Source organism: Rhipicephalus microplus, chromosome X, assembly GCF_043290135.1.
Source record: "Rhipicephalus microplus isolate Deutch F79 chromosome X, USDA_Rmic, whole genome shotgun sequence".
Lineage (NCBI taxonomy): Eukaryota > Metazoa > Arthropoda > Arachnida > Ixodida > Ixodidae > Rhipicephalus > Rhipicephalus microplus.
Genome location: NC_134710.1, coordinates 330,667,110 through 330,692,374, shown reverse-complemented (window position 1 = coordinate 330,692,374; position 25,265 = coordinate 330,667,110). Strand labels below are relative to the sequence as shown.

At 46.2% G+C, this 25,265-nt stretch overlaps 1 protein-coding gene across 2 annotated transcripts in view; it reads right to left on the bottom strand.

Annotated features, from left to right (window-relative positions):
• Positions 1–23,549, bottom strand: part of LOC119162059 (annexin A13) — a 34,015-nt gene extending 10,466 nt beyond the window's left edge. The window contains exons 1-8 of one of the 2 annotated variants that reach the window (XM_075879658.1): positions 23,495–23,549; positions 19,506–19,734; positions 13,761–14,281; positions 12,468–12,543; positions 9,841–9,935; positions 9,487–9,691; positions 6,958–7,037; positions 5,858–5,914 (exon numbers count right to left, since the gene is read on the bottom strand). In XM_075879658.1, coding sequence (XP_075735773.1) covers positions 5,858–5,914; positions 6,958–7,037; positions 9,487–9,691; positions 9,841–9,935; positions 12,468–12,543; positions 13,761–14,281; positions 19,506–19,692 — 1,221 coding nt within the window. In that variant the 5' untranslated portion in view covers positions 19,693–19,734; positions 23,495–23,549. The remainder of the gene's footprint in view (positions 1–5,857; positions 5,915–6,957; positions 7,038–9,486; positions 9,692–9,840; positions 9,936–12,467; positions 12,544–13,760; positions 14,282–19,505; positions 19,735–23,494) is intronic. The other variant, XM_037414541.2, reaches the window with a different exon arrangement.
• Positions 23,550–25,265: the final 1,716 nt, after the last annotated feature.

Genomic DNA, 25,265 nt, shown 5'->3' with positions numbered 1-25,265 from the left:
CCTTGGAAGAAAACGAAGATGGGTAAACATGCTGGTTGCCCCAAGCTGGAGGAAGAAAGAAGACGACGAGACTGCGATCATCAACCTGTTGGCCGCTCCGGCGCTTCTCTTCGCGACCAAAATAAACGGCCCCCTTCAGCCGTATACGTCCTGGTCCTCCTTGTGCGTAACAGATTGGTGGAAGCGTGCTGGGTAAGACAAGCCCAAAGACGGGAGCATCACTACCTGGACTACGCCGCAGCCGCCGCCTTGCCGGACTCCCGCCTGCGCCGATCGTAATGGCCCAAGATCAGCCATCTAACGCTTCAAGGCCAACTCCAATGGGTTCCGTGCCCTACTACCGAGTCCCGCCAACCTTCGGAGGAAAATCGGGAGAGGATGTCGACGCGTGGCTCGTCCAGTACAAGCGAGTCAGCAAATCCAACGGCTGGGATGCCGCCGCTAAGCTCAGCAATGCGGTCTTTTGCCTTACGGATACTGCGCTCGTGTGGTACGAAAACCACGAGGACACACTGACGACGTGGGACGTTTTTGTTGCAGAGCTGAAAGCGGGTTTCGGCGACTCGAGCGTCAAAAGGAAGCGGGCAGAGCAGACATTGTCTCAACGCGCGCAGCTTCCAGGTGAGACATGTACCACGTATATAGAGGATGTGCTGAAGCTCTGCAAGGTGGTCAATGATCAGATGTCAGAAGACGACAAAGTAGGGCATTTGCTGAAAGGCATAGCCGAAGATGTATATAATTTTCTAATCGGAAAAGAGCACCTGAGCTCGGTGTCCGACGTGATTCGGCATTGCCGAACTTTCGAACAGCTGAAAATGCGCAGGATTGCTCCAAAGTTCGGCCGGCTCACAAATGTTACAACGGTTGCCAGCATCGACACCAGCACCTGCCCAGACCTGTCCTCGACGATTCGAGAGATTGTTCGCGAAGAACTTTTTCGCTATAGAGAACAGACGCATTCAGCAGTTGATCACCATTCTGTAAACGACCAACATTCGGTATATGTGCCACGTGAGGCAGTGACTGCGCCGCCGCCTTCTACGACCCCTTGGCAATCGATGGTTAGTGCAGCAGCTGTTGAGTACAGCGCACCCCCACAGCCAAGGAGAGAACCACGGTTGCCAGCTCCACGCCATGACCGACGCCCCCAGCGTCCGTCTTCTTCGCGACGCCCGGTCTATCCCTATGATATACGGAACGAACCGACTCACTCCGCCAGAGAAGACGATGTTCGATTCATCGACGAACAAAGAGAGTTTCGACCTCTCACAGTTTGCTACTCCTGTGGTGTACCAGGACATATTTCGCGATTTTGCAACCGTCGACGTGTAGCCCCACGGTATGGCTATCCACCACACTTTGCACGGCCTTCCGAACGACTTCGCGATGACCCACGAGCAACGTACTACGGCCCACCACAACACTTCACACGATCGTCTGACCGACCGTACGACGACCCTAATGCAACACACCTGCTGCCTCGCGACGACTACTGGACACGCAGCTTCCGGAACCACTCCCCTACATCTGACAGGAGCTTGACGCCTCCACCGCCTCGTGTTCCCCGTTCTCCTTCACCACGGCGCCGCAACACGTCTCCTTTGCCACAGGAAAACTAGCAAGCGCGGCCGATGGAGGTGAGGTCGCCGGAGACGTGCTAATATCAGAAATACCTCCTGTGTTGATGCTCAAGAACAAAGTACGTGTTTTTGTTGACGGTGTGCCTGTGATGGCTTTGGTGGATACGGGGGCAACCATTTCGGTCATGAGTGCGTGTTTTAAAGATACCTTGGGGCGGAAGGTATTATTTAGGTGGAATGAAGCTGCGAAGTTTTGCGGAGTGAGTGGTGAGGCACTGCATCCTGTTGGTGTGTGTCAAGCTAACGTATTTCTCGGAGGCCGCGTTATCCCAACGGAGTTCGTGATTATTCCGCAGGCGACACATCATGTTATTTTTTGGTATGGACTTTTTGAGGGAGTGTGGTGCGACTGTCGATTGCCGCACAGGGACAATAGTCTTGAGTGATCACGTTCCGCCAGCACTCTTGGAAAACCCTGTGCATGATGAGACGGCATTGTGTGTCTGTGGCGACACTATCATACCACCGTTATCAACCGTTCGTGTACCTGTTGGTTGCAGCGACAGCTATTCCGCCAACTTTGATGCCAACATAGAACCAGTGTACACCAACTGCATGAAAAAGAATGTGTTGATCCCACATTGTGTGGTGTCGATCAGACGTGGACGCGCTGGTTTATGGACTGTCAATTGCTCTACAGAACCCGTGATGTTACCAGATGGTCTAAAGTTAGCCGTCGTGAGTGGACAACACGAGGCCTTACTGGTGACCGAGCTTAGAGATGCGCCGGAAGAGCATCGTAGTCACAGTTTCGAAACGGCTCTTCTGTCAATGGTGAATAAGTCGCTGAGCAGAAGTGAACGCCGAACATTGGCCAATGTACTTTCGAAGCACGTCTCTGCATTCGACTTTGCGCAGAAAGACAAAGCGCCCCTAATCCCTGCTTCTCGGACATGTCACACTATCAACACGGGTTTGGCCAATCCGATTAGACAAAAACCATACCGTGTTTCGCCATCCGAGCGGCGGATTATTAATGAGCAGGTGAACGAAGTGATTAAAAACGGTATCATTCAAGAGTCGGTAAGTCCATGGGCAGCTCCAGTAATTCTCGTTAAAAAGAAAGACAGATCCTGGAGATTTTGCGTCGATTATCGCCGATTGAATGCTGTAACAAAAAAAGACGTGTACCCACTTCCACGTATTGATGATGCCATAGACTGTCTGCATTCGGCCTCTTACTTTTCCTCTGTAGACTTAAGATCGGGCTACTGGCAAATTCCCATGCATCCTGAAGATAAAGAAAAGACAGCCTTTGTAACACCTGACGGCCTTTTTGAATTCAACGTGATGCCATTTGGACTGTGCAACGCGCCGGCGACGTTCGAGCGATTTATGGACACTGTTCTTCGTGGCTTGAAGTGGAGCATTTGCATGTGCTATCTCGACGACGTCGTCATCTTTGGCCGCACCTTCAGCGAACACAATTCACGTCTGGATACTGTACTGACTTGCATAAGAAACGCTGGCCTTGTTCTTAACTCAAAGAAATGCCACTTCGGAGACCGACAAACTCTTGTTCTCGGGCACCTAGTGGATCAGGAGGGCATCCGCCCAGATCCCCAGAAGACAGAAGCCGTTGAAGCATTCAATGTGCCGCGCTCTGTGAAGGAGCTCCGCAGTTTTGTGGGGCTTTGCTCCTATTTTCGCAGCTTTATACCTAAATTTGCCGATTTCGCGTATCCGCTGACATGTTTGCTACGGAAGAATACTCCCTTCGAGTGGACTCCGGAGTGCGACTCCTCTTTTCGTCAACTGAAGTTCCTCCTGACGTCGCGGCCAGTTCTTCAACACTTCAACCCATCAGCTCCAACCGAACTGCACACAGATGCCAGCGGCATAGGAATTGGTGCCGTCCTAGTTCAACGCTATGGTAACCGCGAGCACGTGATTGCATACGCAAGTCGCTCCTTGAGTAGGCCCGAGCAGAATTATACTGTCACAGAACAAGAATGCCTCGCGGTAGTATTTGCGATTCGGTCTTACTTATACGGACGCCCTTTTACAGTCGTCACCGACCACCCCTCATTGTGTTGGCTCGTCAACCTTCGGGATCCTTGCGGCCGTCTAGCGCGCTGGGCACTTCGGCTCCAAGAGTATAACTTCATAGTCTCGTACAAAAGTGGTCGACGACACGCCGACGCAGATTGCCTTTCGCGCATGCCACTGAGCACTACAGAGTGTGACGCCGATGACCTCGATAACCTCGTAGCTTCTGTGTCACCAAAGTTTCCCGACCTCAGTACTTTCAAAGATGAACAGCGAAAGGACACCAGGCTATCATCGCTTTGCACAGCTCCTACGGCATGCCATTTCTGTGTACGCAACGGACTCCTATATAAGAAGAACTTTTCCAGCACTGGCGCACGTTTCCTCCTGGTAGTGCCAGAAACCCTTCGGACAGCGATTTTAGGTGTGATGCACGACGATCCTACGTCCGGACATTTAGGTTCTGCGCGGACGCTTTACCGTGCTAAGGAACGCTTTTATTGGCCAGGAATGCGACAGTCAATCGAGGCGTATGTGGCCAGCTGCACACAGTGTCAACGCCACAAACGCCCGTCTACTGCTCCGGCTGGTCTTCTACAGCCCTTGCCACCTCTAAGCACACCTTTCCAACAGGTGGGCATTGACCTCATGGGCCCTTTTTCAAAGTCGGCTAAGGGCAATCGCTGGATAATTGTATGTGTCGATTACCTCACGCGCTACTGCGAGACGGCGGCCATACCAACCGCAACTGCCAGCGACGTCTCTGTGTTCCTGCTGCAGCACGTTATCCTCCGACATGGCCCACCTCAGGTGATCATCAGTGATCGTGGGCGACAATTTACGGCAGACATAGTAGAAGAGCTGCTTCGATTGAGTGAGTCCCGCCTTCGTCACTCGTCGCCATACCATCCGCAAACAAACGGGCTCACGGAGCGCACCAACCGAACAATTGTAAACATGCTCTCTATGTATGTGGCATCCGACCACAAGAACTGGGATGACGTGCTACCATTTATAACGTACGCGTTCAACACCGCTAAGCACGAGACAACAGGCTATAGCCCCTTTTTCTTGATGTACGCACGACCGCCACGGCACACACTCGACACAGTTTTACCATTCTCGGCGCACGAGGACCTCTCGGTCACCGAAATCCTCTGCCTTGCAGAAGAGGCGCGTCGTATTGCTCGTCTACGCACTTTGGCATCACAGGAAAAATCGAAGGTACGCTATGACGTCCGCCACCGGCCTGTAACTTACCACCCAGGCGACTTAGTGTGGCTGTGGACTCCGGTACGAAGACGCGGGTTATGCCAAAAGTTCTTGGCCACATACGACGGACCGTTTGTCGTTCTCGACAAAATCACGGAAGTCACATACACAATAGCTCGCCTCATCAGAAGTGGTAGAAGAGCCGCTAAAACCCAAGCAGTCCATGTCGCTCGACTGAAGTTGTACACACCAAGGTGAATCGGTTACCTCGCCCGGCGGGCTTCGTCTGCGAAGGGAGGAATGTTACGCATGCCTTGGAAGAAAACGAAGATGGGTAAACATGCTGGTTGCCCCAAGCTGGAGGAAGAAAGAAGACGACGAGACTGCGATCATCAACCTGTTGGCCGCTCCGGCGCTTCTCTTCGCGACCAAAATAAACGGCCCCCTTCAGCCGTATACGTCCTGGTCCTCCTTGTGCGTAACAATATAATTAAGACGTCGTAGTGTAGTGCCCTGAAAATTTAGACCAACTGGCGTCCTTTGACGTGCGTCCAAATATGAGCAAATGGGCCTCCAGCATTTTTTTCTCCATCGAAAATGCAGCCGCCGCAGTCGGGATTTGATCCCGTGACCAATGGGTCAGCAGCATAGTACCTTAGCCACTATACCACCATGGTGGGGCATTCACTGAGACCTATTAAATCCCATTTCACGCCCTACAATTCCTCGAATATTAGAGCTAGACTAGCCTCACTAGATAGCGTTCTAGCGTTAAACGTAGCCGAGTTCAGGTTCCAATGGTGGCATGTCCAGACTCAGATATTCTCAGAAACCTCCACTGCGTAGCAGGTCTGACCACCGCCATGACAGTTGCTTCGCAGCCACTGGGGAGCGAGGGCCAAGGTTTAATTGCTGTGTTCATATGGAAGTAACATTTCTCAATTCGTAAATAACCCTGTACAGCTAGGCACTGGCGTAAAGACCGCAGAAACAAAAACGGATGCAGGACTCACACTAGCGTCACTGCGTGCACGGGCAGAATCCAAAGGGATGTTTTCTTCCCGCTGCGCCTGGAAAACACAGTTTGAATTTTTTAATCCGAAAGTGTTTTGTGCCGCGGTCAACCGAAATTTCACTGACCTCATTCTGTGGTCTTAGGAAAATTCCCACAAACAGATGACCAATAAAAGTAAGAAGCAAAAGTTCGTAGATTTGGGTGACCTAAAAATTCATCCCGTGTCTTCTCGGTGCTCAGCGCTCTACCCACTGCGCCACCGACGTACACTGTCAATTCTTATGAAAGGGAACACGCGAGCGCGTTGCCTGCGCACTCCGGCAGCTGCTTGTAGCGTGTTCTAGCCGGAGCGAGAACAACCGCAGCCTCTCTTTGCGTCACCTAGGAGGCGAGCAAAGCAAACAGTCATTGATTATATGAAACCAATGGCAAGATTGCTGCCCCTCCCCCTTCTAGGTGATTACGCAAGAGTGGTAACGTGTAACTTCGTTTATTCAATGTCATTAAATTGTCGCTTTCTACTTGCAGTGTAGCTCTGACTGGCACAACTGATAGTGTTGTCGTTCGCTTTGGCATGATCTCTTCATTTTCCTAAGTGAGTGTGTGCCTTCCTTTTCTGCAAGAAACGATAACCGTGCTGCGTGTATCCAACAGGAAAGTGTCTGACACATTATGTCACTACAGTTATGATGTATCATATGAAAATTTTCATGTTTTTTGGCCCACAAACTGAATTTCGGTGTACATTGCTTTCCTACGAGAACGTTGTGACATTGATTATAGTGACTGTCTGTAAACTGGTATGTAATCAGTTATTATGGCCAGAATACGGCACATAAGCTCAGCCCACCAGAACAACCAATGCATGGTGAGTTTGACTCTGTTATTCAGTAATCGTGACTCTAAGTAAACGCAGCGAACAAAATCTACAACTGAAAAAGGCTAGCACGCCTAATAAGTATGTTAACATAATGGATCATTATAGATTCCTATACGAAGAAATTAAGGAAGAACGTTTTCACAACAGAACTTGTCTGTAAACACTGAACTCTGTATTTTTTTGTGTCGTAGTTTGTCGCACCAATTTCGCACACTTACATTGCACATCGACACCAACAGACGCCGAAAATTACCAGACGTGTCGCCAATGACGTCCCTCTCAAGGTCTTTCTGAAATACTGAAAGAAAGAAAGTAACTTATTTTAGGGTGGCTCAATAGAAGTATAAAGCCACAGAACTAATTGATGTCTTAATAATAAACCAACAAAACAATGACACTGTATAGAGTTAAAACATAGTTTTCTCAAACAGTTACCCGTGAAGAAACATTAATCAATGAGCACCAGTGTCAGCTAATTAGAATATGATTTCAGTAATTTGTGCAAATACAGTGGAAGGGAATCGGTATAAGTTTTTTTCCATCTTTTACTCGCGAGCACACACCTGCTACTCGGCGCAAGAAAAAAAAACGCTGACATTTTGTTTACATATTCTTTTCGTGGTAGGTAACAACAATAAATGTATGTTATACAGGAGCAACGTCGGGAATGAGTGGTTTGTGGCCAAGAATTGTCAATCAAAAAAGCACAGAAGATTGATGTCTGATGTCCTAAAATGTGGGCTGCAACACAATGCTCGCGAAGCAAAGGTTTCAAGACTTGCTCAGAAGTGACGAGGTAAGAACAGCTTTTCAACGGAACACCCCTCCAATCGCTTGAGCCAGCTTTCGACACACCGGCAACACCGCGCAGACTTGGAGTCCTCCTGACCAGATGTGTTGTAGCTCTCATGGAACTCTGTGAGCCCAAATTATGTTTTTATTATCTTGTGGCCATCAGTTAAAGATGCATGCATCAGCAAATTTTATTGAAGGCTCATAGAAAATCAGGTAAGGTTCCTGGCCTTTTTCATGAGGAGGGAAGCCAGGACTGCACAAGGATGATATAAATACCATCTGCAATCATTTAGAAAAAGGGTGACACTCTTGGCACTGGATACGCCCGTGCAGTCCATGTCCACCGTAAGACCAGGCCATAACGCGGGCTAGCAGAAATCGCCTAAGACATGGCCGTATGGAGAATAACGTCATTTCCCTAGGAAAAAAATTACAAGTATCGTTCAACGTCAGGAGGTGAGTGGTAAGTACCAACGCTGAATTTAACTAGCTGTTTTAGAGAAGTACATATTTATTACTCTAATGGTGAGAATGAACTTGACGTTAGGTCAACTGCATATAAGGAATCTAAATTTTTATGTATCCATTCAAAGTATACCAAGTTAATGTAGTAATCAAACAAGCAACCCTATCACTTTTTCAACTGAACAAACGTATACGTAGATTACGGATTGTTGTTTGAGAATATCACGAGTATAATATGCCGAAGTTTTATTTCTGTCGGCAATATTAACGTCCTCGTTAGGCTTGATAAACTGAAGCAGTAGTTTTGTGAAGGTGAGTCAACTGATTACAACGACCCGTAACTCCAGGTTTAACACACCAAACCTCAAAATTTCACGCAAAAAAAGTGGCATTTAACGATTGTCACTTTAATCATCAACACGAGTTCCTCTTTCAAAACTCGTCAGGCAAACGCGATAAAATACATAAATGAGTTTTTATTTTGTGCATGAACTGTATACACGTGTTTACAAAAGTGTCTAAACACCCTTAAGAATAAATCAAAAGGAATATTTCCGGACTGCTTTCATAATTACTTTTCCTGTAGTGAAATCAGTATTCAGTTTACTAAAGGCATCAATTACGGCAATAGTAAATAAATTCTATTAACGTTTTTTTATTAGTGGAGTCAGATCGTCGTGCCACATGAAAGAACGTCGTGCCACATGTCCTTTCTGCGAAAAGTTTATTGCCCCTCTGAAACTTCTAGAAAGTGGCCCCTGATAGCTACTGCGGAGCAATGAGATTCGACTTTTCTTAACCGGCATTATGGAATTGCCGGAATAATTACAAGTACAGCCCACACACCCGAGAAGCGAAGACTTTCGATGGTTCTCGCTCATACTGGACATGGCGGAAAATTATGAGAGTTGCGCTACTCCGCGTCCCGTTTTCGCCGGCGCAAGTCATATTATACACCACTCTGGTAATATTGCCAGCGGCTGGTTTCTGACAAATCTCAAAGCGGCTGTGCGCTCTTCAAAAAAAGAGCTTTATTTCTCACATGTGACTCGATCGCTCGTCCCCGCTAATGAAACGTTCATTAATTGAGTTACTTTCATCACTGCGGTGACTCATCTCTTCAGTTATGCTAGGATTCCGCACCTACGGAAAAGGTAATCACGACGATAGCAAACAAACGTCCGGCATTTCTTGAAGCGACCTCTGTTCTGCATTGCAAAACGGCCCCTTCTTGATATGGCCGTAGGGTTCGCAATCACAAGCCTTCTTTGTGTTTGATCATAATCCTTCAATATTATTTGAAAATATTGAATAACTATAGTTTGACAAATATAGCTCAGTTAATTGGACCTCAGGATTTGTGAAGCTTTCACCTGTATACGCGCTCAGTAAGAAAGAAGCGCATGGCAGTAAAAAAAAAAACATTACAGCCATAGGTTCGTCTTCGCTGCATTGAAAACAGGGGTCTATGAAATGCTGTCACTCACTCCGCTGGTAGTGATCCTTGATGAGCCTGATGTCTTGGTTGCTGTGCGTGCAAAGTATTTCGATTAGGCACTCCTCATCAGTGCCCAGACCAGCGATGGCCTTGCGTAGCTCGCGAGCTAGGTACTCGTGCAGAGGATAGAGCAGCCCCACTATGATGTCCTCGAGGTTGGTGCGCAGAGCAGACTTCACGTCCGCTACTATGTCCTGGAATGATCAGGCGAAGGCCACCGTTATTTTCTTTTACTTTTTTTCAGTACAGCTTGCCGATGCTACCGGCAAGTGAATTAATATACACAAGTGCACGAAGAAGTAAACCGAGAGCGAAATTTTCTGTGCTGCGTGAAGGGACTTACACGACCGAATGATTGCTTGTAGAATCTGACGATCTCCTGCCGCTGGTCGTCCGATCGCGCGCACAGGATTTCGATGACTGTAGCATGGTCCGTGGCTGCAATGAGAAAAATAAACTGCTGAGCGAGTTCATTTAGGAACACATCATAGACCCCAGAAGAACCATAGGATAGGGGAAGACGGGCATAGTGTACAATTAAACACGTAATATACACGTAATATATTGCATGCATACAGTGCATGCATACACAGTGCAACAAAGCTAAGAAAAAAATGTAGACCATCTTTCCGAAGGAAACCACGATAGAATGCCGAGCAGCAGCGGTGCGCACGCCGTTGACCCGGCTGAAACGGGTGTCAACGAGACTGTTGGGAAAACGGTTTGAACCGAAAATTCGGTGTAGCCTTTACTCCAGTGAACATTGCTTTGAAAAGCGAAGACACGGCAGGCAGGTTAGGTTTCGTGCAAATTTCATCGCAGACAAACGAGCCGAAAAAGTGTTTCCACTCGACGTGCAGTCGAGTGTAGCGGGCGGTGAAGAAGGTGAAGCGATAGAGAAGTGTGTTGCGAGCGTGCGGAGGAGCAACACCACCTAGGTGTGTTGGGAGGGGCCGGTAGCTGCTTTGGGTGAGCGAGAGAGTGCCGTCAACGTGCAGCTGTGAGTTGACCTACTCGGCAATGTTCCAACAAGTGCGGCGGGGGGAACGCAGTGTGGTGCGTTGGCATGGAGACACGAATGGACAGCGTTACACACTAAAGTGAAATCGCTGCTACGCATCTTAAATTCCTATTTATCAAACTACGCAGTTGCTGTCAGTCAGCTAGCTTCGTAACCGCGGAACCACCCTTCACATTATTCACTGGCTTTTCGAAAACTTCGCACTCGCAAGGGTGCGAGTCGCCGACGTTTGTAAACTTCAGCGGCGGATCGACATGGTTTATGCAGAAAGGCGGCCAGTGGTCGAGGCTATTGTGACGGAGTCGTGACAAGGACGAAGGTAATAGACTCGATGTTCAGATGAAACTCTTTATTCGGCCGAACTTGCGGTCGCTAAATGAAGTCATATTACAGCTACACACTAGCACTGAGAGCAGCGAACAGAGCGTAGGCCGTCGATCAACTGACAAGCGGCGAAGAACGTCGGCATTCATACATGTGCCCGTCGAATGTTCCAGCCTCATCACTGGTCGTCGTGCAAGCTATGGAATAATCTGGAGTGTTTGTGTCTTGCACCCAATCTCAATGGAACAATCTAAAATAATCGCGAACATTCTAGAACAGTGAGGTGCAGTTTGCGTGGAGAATTCCTGACAGATTTTGTGAGCGGAAACCGCAACAAAAGTGAAAATAAGAAACGGGCATGGCGTTGCCCCTCTGAAAAAAAAACACATTGTCCTCCTGCTTAAAAAAGAACATGGGGGAAAAATGCATGAATAATAATAATAATGAGAACAAAGCAAGACAGTATAATAATAAATTCACACTACTGGAGAAATAACAACAAAGAATACAGTCCTAAAGTTTGTTAACGTGCGCGAAATAGCTTTAGGCGTTTCACGCGGACGACTTAATGAACGAATTAAGGTGGCCCACCCAGGGTTCGTGACGCCGTCGGGGACAATCTCGTAGTAGAGTGTGCCGAGATGTCGAACTACTTTGTACGGTCCAAAGTACCGTCGCAGAAGTTTTCATTGAGGCTTCGTCGGCGTACTGGCGTTCATACCCAAACGCGGTCGCCTGGCTGGTATTACACGAAGCTTCGTCGAAAATTGTAACCGCGGTGGTCGGTCGTCCACTGATTTTCGATGCGCAGGCGGGCGAGCTGACGAGCTTATTCAGCGCTCTGAAGGTAGATGGTGACATCGAGATTTTCTGCATGGCGTCGAGCGTTGTGGAAAAGTTCCTTTCAAAGACCAACTGGCATGGCTTCATCTGCGTCGTTTCTTGGATGGCCATGTTGTACGCGAAAGTCATGAACGTGCGGAAGGATGGCATTCCATGTCTTGTGTTCAACGTCGACGTACATGGCCAGCACGTTGACGATTGTCTTGTTTAGACGCTCGGTGAGGCCGTTGGTCTGAGGGTGGTACGCTGTCGTCCGGCGGTGGTTTGTTGGGCTGTGTGCGAATATCGCCTGAGTAACTCTGCGGTGAAGTCATACTTCTGTCGGTAATGAGGACCTCTGAGGCATCATGACGCTGAACGATGTTCTCGACGAAGGACTTCGCACGTCAAAATTTGCATATCACAAGGCCTCACAATCACTACCAATTACTGCGAAGAAGGAATCCAGATTCCTTCCGATTCCTATACCGGTACTTATGAATTCCAGATTCCTATACCAATTCCTATGACGGAGAGATCAGGCATGTTTGTTTTGTTGCTGTTGTTTATCCCTCTGGTCAATTTACCAAAACACAGACCTCCAAGTCATTTTTTTTTCGTGTCCTTCCCATGCGACGCTACAGCAGCCATTCTCTCGAATATATGAACAAAGCCTAAAGTGCCTGCATAGCATGGTCTTCCTGTTTCCTCTCCAAACAAGTAACAACGAACTTACGCGCCACTTATCCAAATTGACCATTGGTTGATTGTATTGCAGTAAGTTACTCATTTTCTGCACTTACTCCATCCTTTGAGTGCTTTCCTGAGCGCCTCGACATCCTGCTGAACATTGAAGTTTCTGTATGGTTTGATGGTCCCCTGCACAGACAACAACGGGCAATTAGTTTTACGGCTTGGTTGTAGGAATTAGAGGAAAACAACCCCTCATATACAATACATGCATGAAGGAGTTCAATCAAAGGAGATGCATCAATCAATGCGATGTCATCACAGGTTTTCTCGTAAATGACAGTGCGTGAATATTTACACGTGTTAGTAGGGGCAGAAGAAGTTAGTTGCTTTTTTAACCAAGTAAAAAGCCATTCGCTACGAGTGCCTGTTGCTCGTTTCCTCAGGCAAAAATATGTTGTAGATAACTACCTTCACATTAACGAATGGTATAAATCACTTAGCGTTTTACAAAATTTTGTTACAAAGCTTACATCACAGAGTGAAGTAGTTAAGGTGTTCAATGTTTTTTAATGTAAATTTCAGCGTAACCGTTACATAGAGCGCTGTGTTCGTCTAACTATATACGCAGCACAAGTGCAGATGTGTACACATTTGTGTTCTGGTGTTTCTCGTTCTTCTTATATCTAGTTCTGTGCTCTGATGTTCTCAAAAGCTATGTGCTATATCATTCCTGCCTGGTTTCTACTTTGACGCCATTTATGTTGTGCACACGTATAATCGTCCCTTGACACTTTGACTCCTGCTAAGGAGAGTGTTTCACGCACAGCGAAGTCGGTATGAATATAACCTAGAACCTCAAGAAGCGATGATGAACATTCCCAGCAACGCATGTCCTAAGAACGTTGTCTAGAACCATGGCAGCAAAGACTTAGACAAAGCAAACATCATGCTACGTACAGACACGTATGCTCTGGATTTCACTTACCTGCTAAGTGGCAGTACGTATACTTCCTCCTCTCCATCAATGTTATGAAACGAGCAATGTCCTCAGGCAAAAAAAAATCTACAAATACGAACAACCACTATTCAAAAGCTGCGTCGCAGGGAAAACTTCAGCAACAATAAACGACAGGTCGCGTTTTGTCATAACTTGTATGGCTAGCTTTCAATCCTGCTTACATCTTCCGAGATTCAAGAGCTGCCCAAAAGAAAAGTGCGATGGCTCATAGCAAAATAAAAGGAACAGGATTGTGGTTTTTATCAATTCGCTGCAGCAATACTTCGATTTCCAAATTCCTTTCAGCTGATGTCCACTTCACTGTTCTATTTAGAAGGAGATACTCTAATTCAAGTGAATTAATAAATGCTCAGGATCGTGCCCCGCACACAGCCAGTGGTCTCACCCTTCCTGGGGGATAGCAACTGGTTCCAGCTTGCGAGCCGCCGTAGCAGCCGGACGAAGCCCCGTAACCAATGATTCCACCGGATGGCGAAGCGTATGGCGCACCGCTGTCGGCAGAACCATATCTAAGGGTCGAACAACCGGCGGAACGGCTGCTCGAACTGTAACCACGAGTGGGGTAGCGGCCGTCAACAGGCAACTGGTAACCAGGACGCGAAGTGTGGGGAGGAACAGAACTTGATGATGGGTAGGCGCCCGTGGTATAGCCAAGTGACGTTGACGATGCTGACGGAATCAACCTCACTGGCATCGGCATCTGAGGCAAGGAGGGCGCCCTGTGCGGGGAAGGTGGCCCTCCAGGGAAGGGGGGCGCTCCTTGCGGTAAGGGAGGCGCTACAGGCATGGAAGACAGAGGGGGTGATCCGGTCCCAGGCATGGCCAGTGAGGGCGTCCTGTGTGGATACACTCCTGACCGAGGATAGTATTCGTCTCCTAGGCTTGGGACCATTGTTGGCGAAGGCCCTGGAAAGAGACAAAGATAACTCATCTATTGACTTTTTATGCGTCTTTTTTATTTGTGCATTGATATGTCGTGCAAGATGTGGTGAAACGCTTGTACACAGATGTCACTGTTCCCAGCAAATTTTCATTTGGATATATTTATATACAATCTCTGCTTTTCAATGTGTACTAGGGTGCATTGCATAGCACGGTTCACTGAACTAGTTCATTGCTTCCTTTGAGCTCATTGATATGACCCTTCTGCCACTTTGTAGTGAAGTTCCTGTCAAGCCACATAGCCTTTAGCTTAGCTTTATTTGGTTGTACGTCTTTTTAGAAATAAAACGGTTCAATCATTCATTCAATCATTCGAATCTTTTGATTTCAACGAAGGAAATAAAGAGGTGACTGTTTGTAGGTCTTGTGGTTCCATCCCACGAATTTTCCTTAGAGAGGGTGCGCCTGCGTGCATGGTACTATTGGGAACAGAGACAGTATGATATAGGTATTGATTGGTGATTTATTGATATGTGGGGTTTACCGTCCCCAAATCACCATACGGTATACGTATGACGAGCTTACCGTTGGACCTGTAAGATTATCGGTCACCGGAAAGCGTCGATCATGAGGGAACAACATTCAAAAACAGAATTACTTGCTGATTACCTAAGATACATGCTAATAGGCGCAACATTACAGAGCGAACCCGGACATGACTATCTTTGTGTGAGAATTGATATCCAAATAAAGGAAAAATTATGAATTATGCAAAGTAGTTTCATGTGCGCAACCACATAATCAAGATTGCAATAGCGCGTTAGTTAATGCGTTGCCACTCAAGTTTGTTATGAAGGCAGAAAATTAATTTTCGCACCTTAAAGTGACAACACGCCCATCCAGCGGCTTCACCCTTTCTGGAAAGCAGCAGGTGGTTCCAGCATCTGGGTTTTCATGTCTATAGTTTTCGTGAAATAACTATTACCTCACCCGTCTGGTCACATGTGTATGGCTACTTTCCTGGTACACAAAGCACAACACATCTGCCCACGAAGAACCCAAATTTATTTTAATCATACGCACACAGATTTGTGTCATTGAGAAACAGTGCCACTATCTAAGCTCCACCGTGGACTCTTGAACCTCCTTATTCGCCAAAGTTTTGTTACGATAGGTTTTCATCCATGTCGATGAAGAATTTGTTAGTCATCAATGCCGAAGATGTTTCCTCTCCTCTGCACATACATACATAAAAATACATCCCTAGCACTGTCTTTAACTACTTGCCTAGCATACTTCATAAGTTCATTTGAGTATACATAAAAAGCGTTACTGCAACATAAGGAGGAGAAAAGAAAGAAGTGAAATAGCGCGACTGAAAAAAAGGAGGTATTATTCTGAAAAAGATATCGGACTCCACACAGCTAGACTACAACTTTTTTAACAGCTGCGAAGAGTACTTATGAAGCTCTGTCTTGGAAACACAAAAATGTAACACTGCGCGATGCTGAAAAAAAAAAGCGGTACTCCCTTAAAATGCTGAAAGGAGTCCATAATCAGTCAAGACGTCAAGGTGCTATAGAAACAGAAGGGCAGTACTGAGTACTAGATAAAGAAGCTGCCTCGCTCTCTTAATAAGTGTGCAACGAAAAAAAGGGACAGTTTGGCCACCAGGGCGAAGCAGAGAATGCGATAGTGATATATTGGAATGTCGGAAATTGGAACGAAGAGAAGCTAGCAGCTCATTGCTTTAGCATGAGACCTGCCGATAATTCAAACAAAACGCTGACTTGAAAAAAAAGGTGGTCACTGCACCGAGCAAAATGACCTTCATGGTGCCTATGGCTACAACGTGAGAAAACGCAACATGCACAGAGGTGTGAGCCGTTGGTTGATCTATTGGTCAAAATGTGCACATTATGTCTACAGCCCTTTTTCCCCTACTCCTCTATTTGCCTTTCACGTGGCGGAGACGACAGGCTCGTTTCACCTCTGCTTGACCCACTTTCGTCGGCAACACTAGCGCTGTTTCGTTCCCTGCTAGAAAATACGGCAAGCGACGTCATTTTACTGGTTTGGACTTCACGGGGAATATGACGGTGACGCCGACCCGAAAACACTACGCCTAATGTGCCCATATTGATGCTATCGGAATAAAACGCGTGCTTTCGCCTGTGTCATCCCGTTGCAAACAGCATATTGAAGTCCTTCGCGTCGTAACATTACAGGGTGCAATCTGATCCGTAGCCAGCATCCCGTACCCATCTGCAACCGGTAAAGACGTACTTGTAGAAAGAGCTTGCCTTTCACTTCTTTGATACGTACAGAAGCGGTGTCATCACACAATAATTAATAATAATAATAATAATAATATGGGGAAGTTAACAACCCAAAAAAATGAGATGATTATGAGAGACGCCGAAGTGGAAGGCTCCAAAAATTTCGGCCATCTGATGTTCTTTAACGTGCACTGACATCACAGAGTACATGCGACTCAAGCATCACTGCATATGAAGAAGACTCATGAATAACAGCGACCTTACTTTAAAAGTTGAATTGATAGAATAAAAACAGTGGGCACTGCATTATTCCAAAATACATTCCATCCCAAAACTGCGAACTACATTCACATCCATTTGGATGACTCCAGCACAATATTAACCCGCACCAGACGCTGGAAGACAAGAAGAGCTCACAAGGGACACTGATTGTTTGATTTTTTTTTACTATACTACAAGGAATCACTGTACACAGTTGAAAATGAAGGCTCGGATAGCAAGGATAGAGAAGTATACGGGAGCCTATGTAGGAAAAGGTGTGGAATAAACGAGAGCGTAATCAAGCCCGCGCCGTCGCTTCCAAACGATAGCACGAAATCATGACGCTATCAGTTCCTTCAAAGACCCTTCGCAACAACAACAAAAAATGAAGCATCAAAAGACGCCAAGACACCGCTAGCGTGCCAATTTTCCCCCTCAGGAAAGCCGCGAACAACGAGCGGTCTCGAATCAAGCGCGGGGAAATGTCTCGAAACATCATGAAAGGTTACATGATGCAACGCCGGGGATGCCACCGCGAGTGTAACCAGTGCAAAAAAAATGTAGTCCTTTGCAAAGCTCTCAATGCGTTACGCGCCGAAGAATGATGCGGAATGTTCGCGAAACAATGCAGGTGAAAGCGGATACTAGCGTGAGTCAACGGAGGGTCTTTCATGATAGTGAAAGGTGGTGAAGCTAGTGAAGAAGTTATGCTGATCAAGTGAGTCATGTAGTGCGCTCAGTCGATCTTGAATACTCATTTGATGACGCCGATAGATAAGTATTGGAGCGCGTCACCGAGTAGACCAACGACGGAAGATGATGACGATCAACGCTGGAATGGTGTGGGTGTTTCCTGAAAGTGAAATATTCAAGATACGTTTCAAGAATTGTGGACTTGACGCGTTTATTTATTACACGGTTTTTTAAAATAGTTCGTGATGCATAATCTTGCATTTGTCGATTTGTTTGTTCTCCTTGCTTTACACACCATTTAATATATATTCTGAAATGTAACTAACGTCTGCCGAGTGTTGCATGTTTGTGTGTTGCTTGTACTACAATAACTAATAATACATCTTTGTGCCATCAACTCTTGGCTCTGGCTCGATCTTTGGACCACAACTGGTGATCGCTGCTGCACTGAAAAGACTAACACTAAGTTGCCCGAGCTTTCGTGGAGCGTTTCTGGTGGCTGATACGTCAGCCCTTGGAATCTGCCCGGTGAATGCCTCACCATAGACGGGATCATGGTGATTGCCTGTTGTATGTCAATATGCGTTCTTTAAAGCAGTAAGGGTTGATTTGGTTGATATTTGAGGTTTAACGTCCGAAAACCACCATATGATTATGAAAGACGCCGGAGTGGAGGACTCCGGAAATTTCGACCACGTGGGGTTATTTCAAGTGCACCCAAAACAGAGCACACGGGCCTACAGCATTTTCGCCTCCATCGAAAATGCAGCCACCGCCACCACCGCCGGGATTCGATCCCGCGACCTGCGGGTCAGCAGTCGAGTACCTTAGCAACTAGACCACCACGGCATATATATATATATATATATATATATATATATATATATATATATATATATATATATATATATTAAACTGAATATTTTTGAAAAATCAGCTCAAGCACAGAGCATAGGTTGCTTTTTTTTTTGAGCTGCAGGTTATTCGAGAAGGCGTATTTTATGTGCTGGCAGTAATAATTGACTTTTCGCCAATTTCAAGGGGTTGAGTATTTTAGAAGTAATCTTAGGATGACGCCAGTATTGGCGTTGATTGGATTACAATTTCATTGCCACAAAAATTGCATGAGCCCGTCAAGAACTAGCGGAGTCGCGAAGATTCATCACACGTTTTAAGTGATTTCCCCTGTCGTCTTGACGAGGGCGTTGGAAGATACACAGAGAGAGTTGTCACGGGGGAAAGAAGCTTTGCCAGCGAGTGCGTGGCATGACCCTGGGCACGCTTGATGAAACGCGATTCCTCTGCTCCGTTGCGATTCTCGTGCGCGAGGGTGGCCACTACAAGGCGGCTTTTGTGGAATGTTAGCTGACTGTGGAGCGCGGTGACGGCACGCGGCGGCCACCAGCAGCAAGAAGGGCATCTGATCTAAATGCCCTCTTAAGAAACGTGTAAACGGCCCGCCGCGGTGGTGCAGTGGCTAAGGTACTCGGCTGCTGACCCGCAGGTCGCGGGATCGAATCTCGGCTGCGGCGGCTGCATTTCCGATGGAGGCGGAAATGTTGTAGGCCCGTGTGCTCAGATTTGTGTGCACGTTAAAGAACCCCAGGTGGCCGGCATTTTCGAAGCCCTCCAATACGGCGTCTCTCATAATCATATGGTGGTTTTAGGACGTTTATCCCCACATATCAATCAAAAGACACATAAACGAGGAATGCGAGGGGTGCATGAATTGCCGAAACCAGCCTCCTGGCTACGCCTATGGCGGTTATTGTAGATCGTCGTCTGACGGGAGCTGAAGTGCATTCCATCCCCAACGACGAGACAGGCAACACGGTGAGCTGCAGCGCCATCAGGTGAATGGCCCGCCAGGCAGAGCCCAATCACGTGCACAGATGACGTAATTTGAATGCCGTTTATACGACGCCGATGTGTGGTAGCGGCTTGTCCACACAGTACGTCAGGTAATGCCATCAAATTCGAACTCCAGAATCATGTTAGCATGCATACACACCCACCTGCGGCTGATGAGGAGGGCAAGTCTACGAAGCCTGCTGGCGGCGGACGGGATGCACCCTGCTGCCCTTCGGCATCCACGAAAGGCACCGATCCTATGTCTCCCGGTGGGTAGGAGGTCGAGGATGCCGGGAAGGGTGGCGGGTAAGGCAGGTTTGAGCCCCTGCCGCCAGTGTTCGAGGTGTCCATTGCGCCGGTTCCCACCAACCAACACTGCACCTCTTGACTGGCCTGTGACATGCAGAACAGCGCCGATATGTAACCGCCACAGACACCGCTGGGATGCGCGCCGGGTTCACTGCAGCGTAATTTCTATGGCACGCCTTTCCGCTGCGCCCTACAGCTGCCGGGAAAGATTATGTGATTGGATATCTGCATTTCCGCTGCGCTGGCTATATTAACACGTAAATAAGTCGCTTTCATGAAAGGTAAACAAGGGCTCAGTGTACAAGAGCTCACAGCTTCAGTATCAACCAACTCAAGAAGAATTGTGTAGAAAAATATTTTTGATCTTATGTTGACCACTCCCATGCAGGGTATGTAATGCGGTCGTGTAATACGAGGTGACTGTCAAAGGCCGTGGTATTCTAAACCTATAGGCAGATTGCCCGAATGTCTCTTTGAAATCTTGCCACGATGCTCGTGTAGTTTTGCGTGAATGCCCGAACGTTCTCGATTGGTGCCAGTGTGTCTCATTTGAAGTGTCTGGATAACGGTGCTGGCATTCAGCCTAAGGTCGCTTGAACGCCGCGGACAAGTGGAGCAAAAAGCATTTCATACTTGACCAGTACATTTACAGCGTGACTGGTACCCCAGTTACATGCGTGTGAATTCCCCAGCTTGTCAATACGACACCCATTATATCAGACAATCGAATTATTCGGATTCGTTCTTTGGTCCAGCCAGCATGATTCTCCCGGCCAGCATAGTAAACATTGTTCAATGGCATTGAAATTTTGCTAATTTGGACATGTAACCCGGTTAATTTAGACGATCCTTGGAGTACACCAAGCGTGAACCACGCACAAGTGGGCGGCCTGATTGAGTGAAAACGGCGTTCGCAGAAAACCGCATTAAGGTGGCACCGTCATCGTGGCCATCGCCATTGGCGTGAACTACATCGTAACGAGGTAACGACCTTTCGGGTTACTGCATTTCGACTTAGTTAAGACAGGGAGGTATCGAGCCATCACACTATGACCGAAGCCACGAGTGGTGAAGATTGCGGCTTTTACATCACTCTTGTACATTGTAAGTACTCACATCATTTGCGCATTCATCAAGATGAAAGTGAAGTGTTTTGATGCGATAGACGTTTGTTTATTGTTTTCTTGAGACTTTCGAAAATTCGGAATCAGGATAATTCGGACATATAATTTCCCAATTAACGAGCTTTCATTTTATTCACCAAAAAAGCTATAGCCACTTTTCTTGCGTTCGATCATGCGTGGCTGTCTGAAGGCCTGCATTGTTGTGTGAAACTGCGAATTCAGACATTTAATGGGCTCACGGTGAAGCGCGATTGAGGCATATGTCACCGCCACCGTGCAAAAATACTTTCTTGTACTGTGGTCATCCCATAATATATTTCTATAATCGATTCGCGAATGGCCCATACTTGATCAAACAATGCACTCGCATGGAACGATTGACAGTTGAGTTAAAATGTGGGGACTCGTCGTAGATTCATTACACATGAGATGGATAAAAAACACAAACGCCAACAATGAACTGTAGTAGAAAAACAGGCAGATGTAAAACGTATCTTTGCATGCAATGGATTGGCAGTGCCGCCTACCAATCTGGCACCCATGCCAGTCTGCGCGAGAGATAGCTGTTTAAGCAAGCAATACTTTATTTATACAAGGTAAAGTGATGGTTATCTCCAGGGGCGTAACAGGGTGGGAGAAGGGGGGTCGAATTTATCTAAAATGTTTCATTTTTGCTTGCGAATATAGACGCACTCATGCAAACGCACGCACGAACATACATCAGGTATTGTATAGTCCTCCGAAAAATAATTGTGGCTGCAACCCTAGTTCTCTCACGCGAACATTGCCACTAATAAAGATATGAGAAGCCTAAACCATAAGGTGTCTTCCTTAATTCGCGTGTCTGTATGAAAGTGAGCAATCATCGAATTTCTACACCCCTTCAGAATGGCGATAACCCAACGAAAGCTTTCACAGCAATCCTCCCGCTGATGGCAGAGAAACCACATGACCTTTCAGTTGATAGTCGGCGTGTGTGTTACCTCTGTTGTGTCCGTCTCTACACGCTCTGCTTTCTTTTACGATGCACTTGTGCAATTTCTTAGTTGCTATGACCGCGAGTAGCTTAGCGCAAGGTCTACAGCTTCGAGTGCTGGCCACTTTCTTCTAGATCAGAGAGAGTGTTTGTTTACTGCGCTACTCAGTAATAGGCAAGAGCCTCAACAAGGTCAATAGCTAGGGGAGTTGGTACACTACATGATCGTCGATGAAAAAACCAGCAAGGATCAACGGACACGGCAAAAGAAGGTGAGAAGACAAAGCGGGAACTAATGGTTATATCACCTTCTTTGTTGGTGCCTGGCGTCCTTGTTGTTTTTTTTGTTTCTTTTTTTTCGTCCAAATTTCAAGAATGTCATACGGTGAAATTTTACCTAGAACTCCCCGTTACGGCTTACCTCATAGGTCGCCACATTAGGGTGGCACGCCGCATAGTTTAATCTTACAACGTAATATGTCTAACAGTAATATTGCATATACTGTATCGACACACAAACCTTGCATCCATCGACACGACCATCAACGGGCTGGACATTGAAAATTAGGTAAGGATATTTTGTCCTGTATTTTCTGTTTGAAGGTGGTTCCAAAAATTTCTATTCTAGTTCGTTTGAAATCAAACCTTTGAAAATGCGATACGTTATTCACCTAGAGATACCTTCCCGCCAAAATTTCACTCCAGTATGTCTTACTGATCAAAAAAGTAAGAAGCTTAAGCGTGTTTTTTTTTAAGTCGTTCACCACTGCTCACTTAATTGCATGTTGTATACATACTAAACCATATGTATCTGCGTAATCATTGTACGTAAACGTCCAAGTACTAAATTATATAGGAAGACAATTAGAGCACTTATTTTACAATGTGATAAAGTGGTCATTCTTTTAAAACTTACAGTTTAGTAACATAAAGTGACTTTTGCATCAATGGCTTGGCTCTGACTACTTCATGGGGGTCAAAACTTACTTTGTAGGTTGCTTCAGTAAAACAATTTAAATGAAGGACGACATAAGCCATGCTGAATTGAAATAGTTTGAGCTGCTCAAGACAAACAGGGTCAGCGAGAGTCGCACAGTAGACTTGTTGGTAGTCTATCAGAAGCAACTGGTCACAGCATGAACTCGACTCAAGAGAGACACACGCAGTGGTGCGAGAATAAGTCTGGTTTTGGTAGTCATTTGCCTTTTTGTCGAGCGTAAATGAACGGGGTGACATTCAGGATAGAGTTATACGGGGTCTAACCGAAGAGGTTGAAAGCCTTGCACATCGTCCAATTCACTCGCAAAAGATATAGCTTTCATTTAAAAAAAAAAAGCAGATAATTCAAAACGATGACAGGAAAGTTCGCCGGGGCGCGAACGCTACAACATGCATGAACGAAAAAAAAAAACTCATCCAAAATGAGCGCAATCCAAGCACCGTTAACCGCTGCATTGAGCCACCACGGCCGCCGCTTGATACACCCTATACCGCGTAGTTTACAAGCTATCAACCTTAAGTTTACACGCGTACAGCGCATCACAGTTGCGCAGCGAAATATTCACTTTATTGACGCAGGGGTGGAACGCGCCTTGCACCGATAGATACAGTTGTGAAAATCTCGGGCTGCGTGTAATGCGGGCGTATGAAGGCCAAAACGAAGAAGTGTAGGAGCAATGAGAACCGCCGCGTTTTTCAACCAACCCTCTTTGAAAGATCTCAACGTCAAATATCAAAGCCTTACCGCAGACCAATTTTGGTTACGATGCCCAGCAGCGCGGCTGTGTTTGATGCCTATGCCACTGCAACGCGCGCAGTACCCTGCGCGAGCAGCTAGCTACTTGCAAATAGCGAAAATTTGTGAAACATAGCTTTGTTAAAATTTATTTTACATTACCAAAACATTTTTTCAGTGCATGGCTTTCGTATTGCAACAATTTCTGGCATACACAATAAATGCGGTTCATCACAGTATAGTGACGTTCAATAGACATCGTCTTTCTTGTCTTCGAAGAATGCAAAGTTAGCTCGTGATTAGCCTACAATGGGACCTTACAGCGGGGCACACGATGTCAGCGAAAAAGAATCACCATTTCCATCAATTATCCGCGGCCTGTCTCGGCAAAAGGTTGAACAGAAGCGGGAGTTTGACTCCTTTGACGGCGGTAAAATTAAATTCTGTGGCCAGGGCAGGATGATCAGTAATTTCTTATTTATACGTGCAAATCATGTGCGCCAGTATTTTCAAAAGTAGACTATGTTCATATATGATGAATGGTACAATTGTTCGTGGTGTATGGATAACTATACACCGGAACTGCACAATGTGTAGCCTCGGTTGCTGTGCTATGAGTATACAATATACATAGAAAGGAGGACAAGGCTGGCATCTCGTGCACAAAATTCAAGGGCAAGTTACGTTCCAAAAGGAATTGTCCATCCGTATTTGTGTTTTTAAACAATTTATTTGATGAACCTCTCTTTGAAACTTGCGTTTAGTATCAGAGCGTGTTGATAGACCAGAAAACAATATATATATATATAAAATAAGGAAAAGAAGTGTATACCTAAGGACTCGTTTTTCCGTGTTTTAACACAATATTAGTTATATATATATATATATATATATATATATATATATATATATATATATATATATATATATATATATATATAAATATATATAATTTTTTGTTTTCGCACCAGTGTCAATAATGAAAAAACCCGAATTAGCTAAGGAAAAAGAACTATGATAAACGCGCATATAGATGTGACACAGACGCGTGCATAACCTGGGTATCTGCAGTATTTTTCATGGACCCCGCAGTTTTGCTTCAACTGTGCTCGGTGCAGGAATCAGATATACAGGACCTTTCCAACTACACTTTTCAGTAGAACCATGCTAACGTAGCCCCATTGCTGACACACTTCTCAGCATGCTTATTCGTTGCAAATATTGCCGAGTTCATATAGGAGGCAGGTATTCATTTTTGAAGTATGCTCAGATCGTCAATAAAACTTATCCGTATACTTCTTTACGGGCTTTCACTTGAAGGCTAACAAAAAAGGTTCAATTTAAATTGAGCATGAAGCAGCGAGTCATGCAAAAGAAAATTGTAGGTAGATGCAACCGTAAGTTACAAGAAGAGAGCACAGTGGGTCATGGAATAAATGCTCGTTAAGATCGTCTTATTTAGAAATAAAGAGTAAACGGGCATTGACAGGGCATGTAACGAGAAGACAGGATAACCACCGCTCGTTAAAGTTAACGGACGGCATTCCAAGAGAAGGCAAGCGTGCCATGAAAAGGCAGAAGATGACGTGGGCACATGAGCACATGAAGTTTGCAGGGATAACATGGCCGCACGCGGAGAGCAGAAGTCTGGCAAAATCACGCGTATCTACGCCTGTGAAAACGACCTGAGCAATATCGCCGAGACAAAATTCTGCCTGAATTTTTTTTCTCTTGTCATGTCACCAAATATTTTCGCAACACCCTTTTTCGTGGATCACAA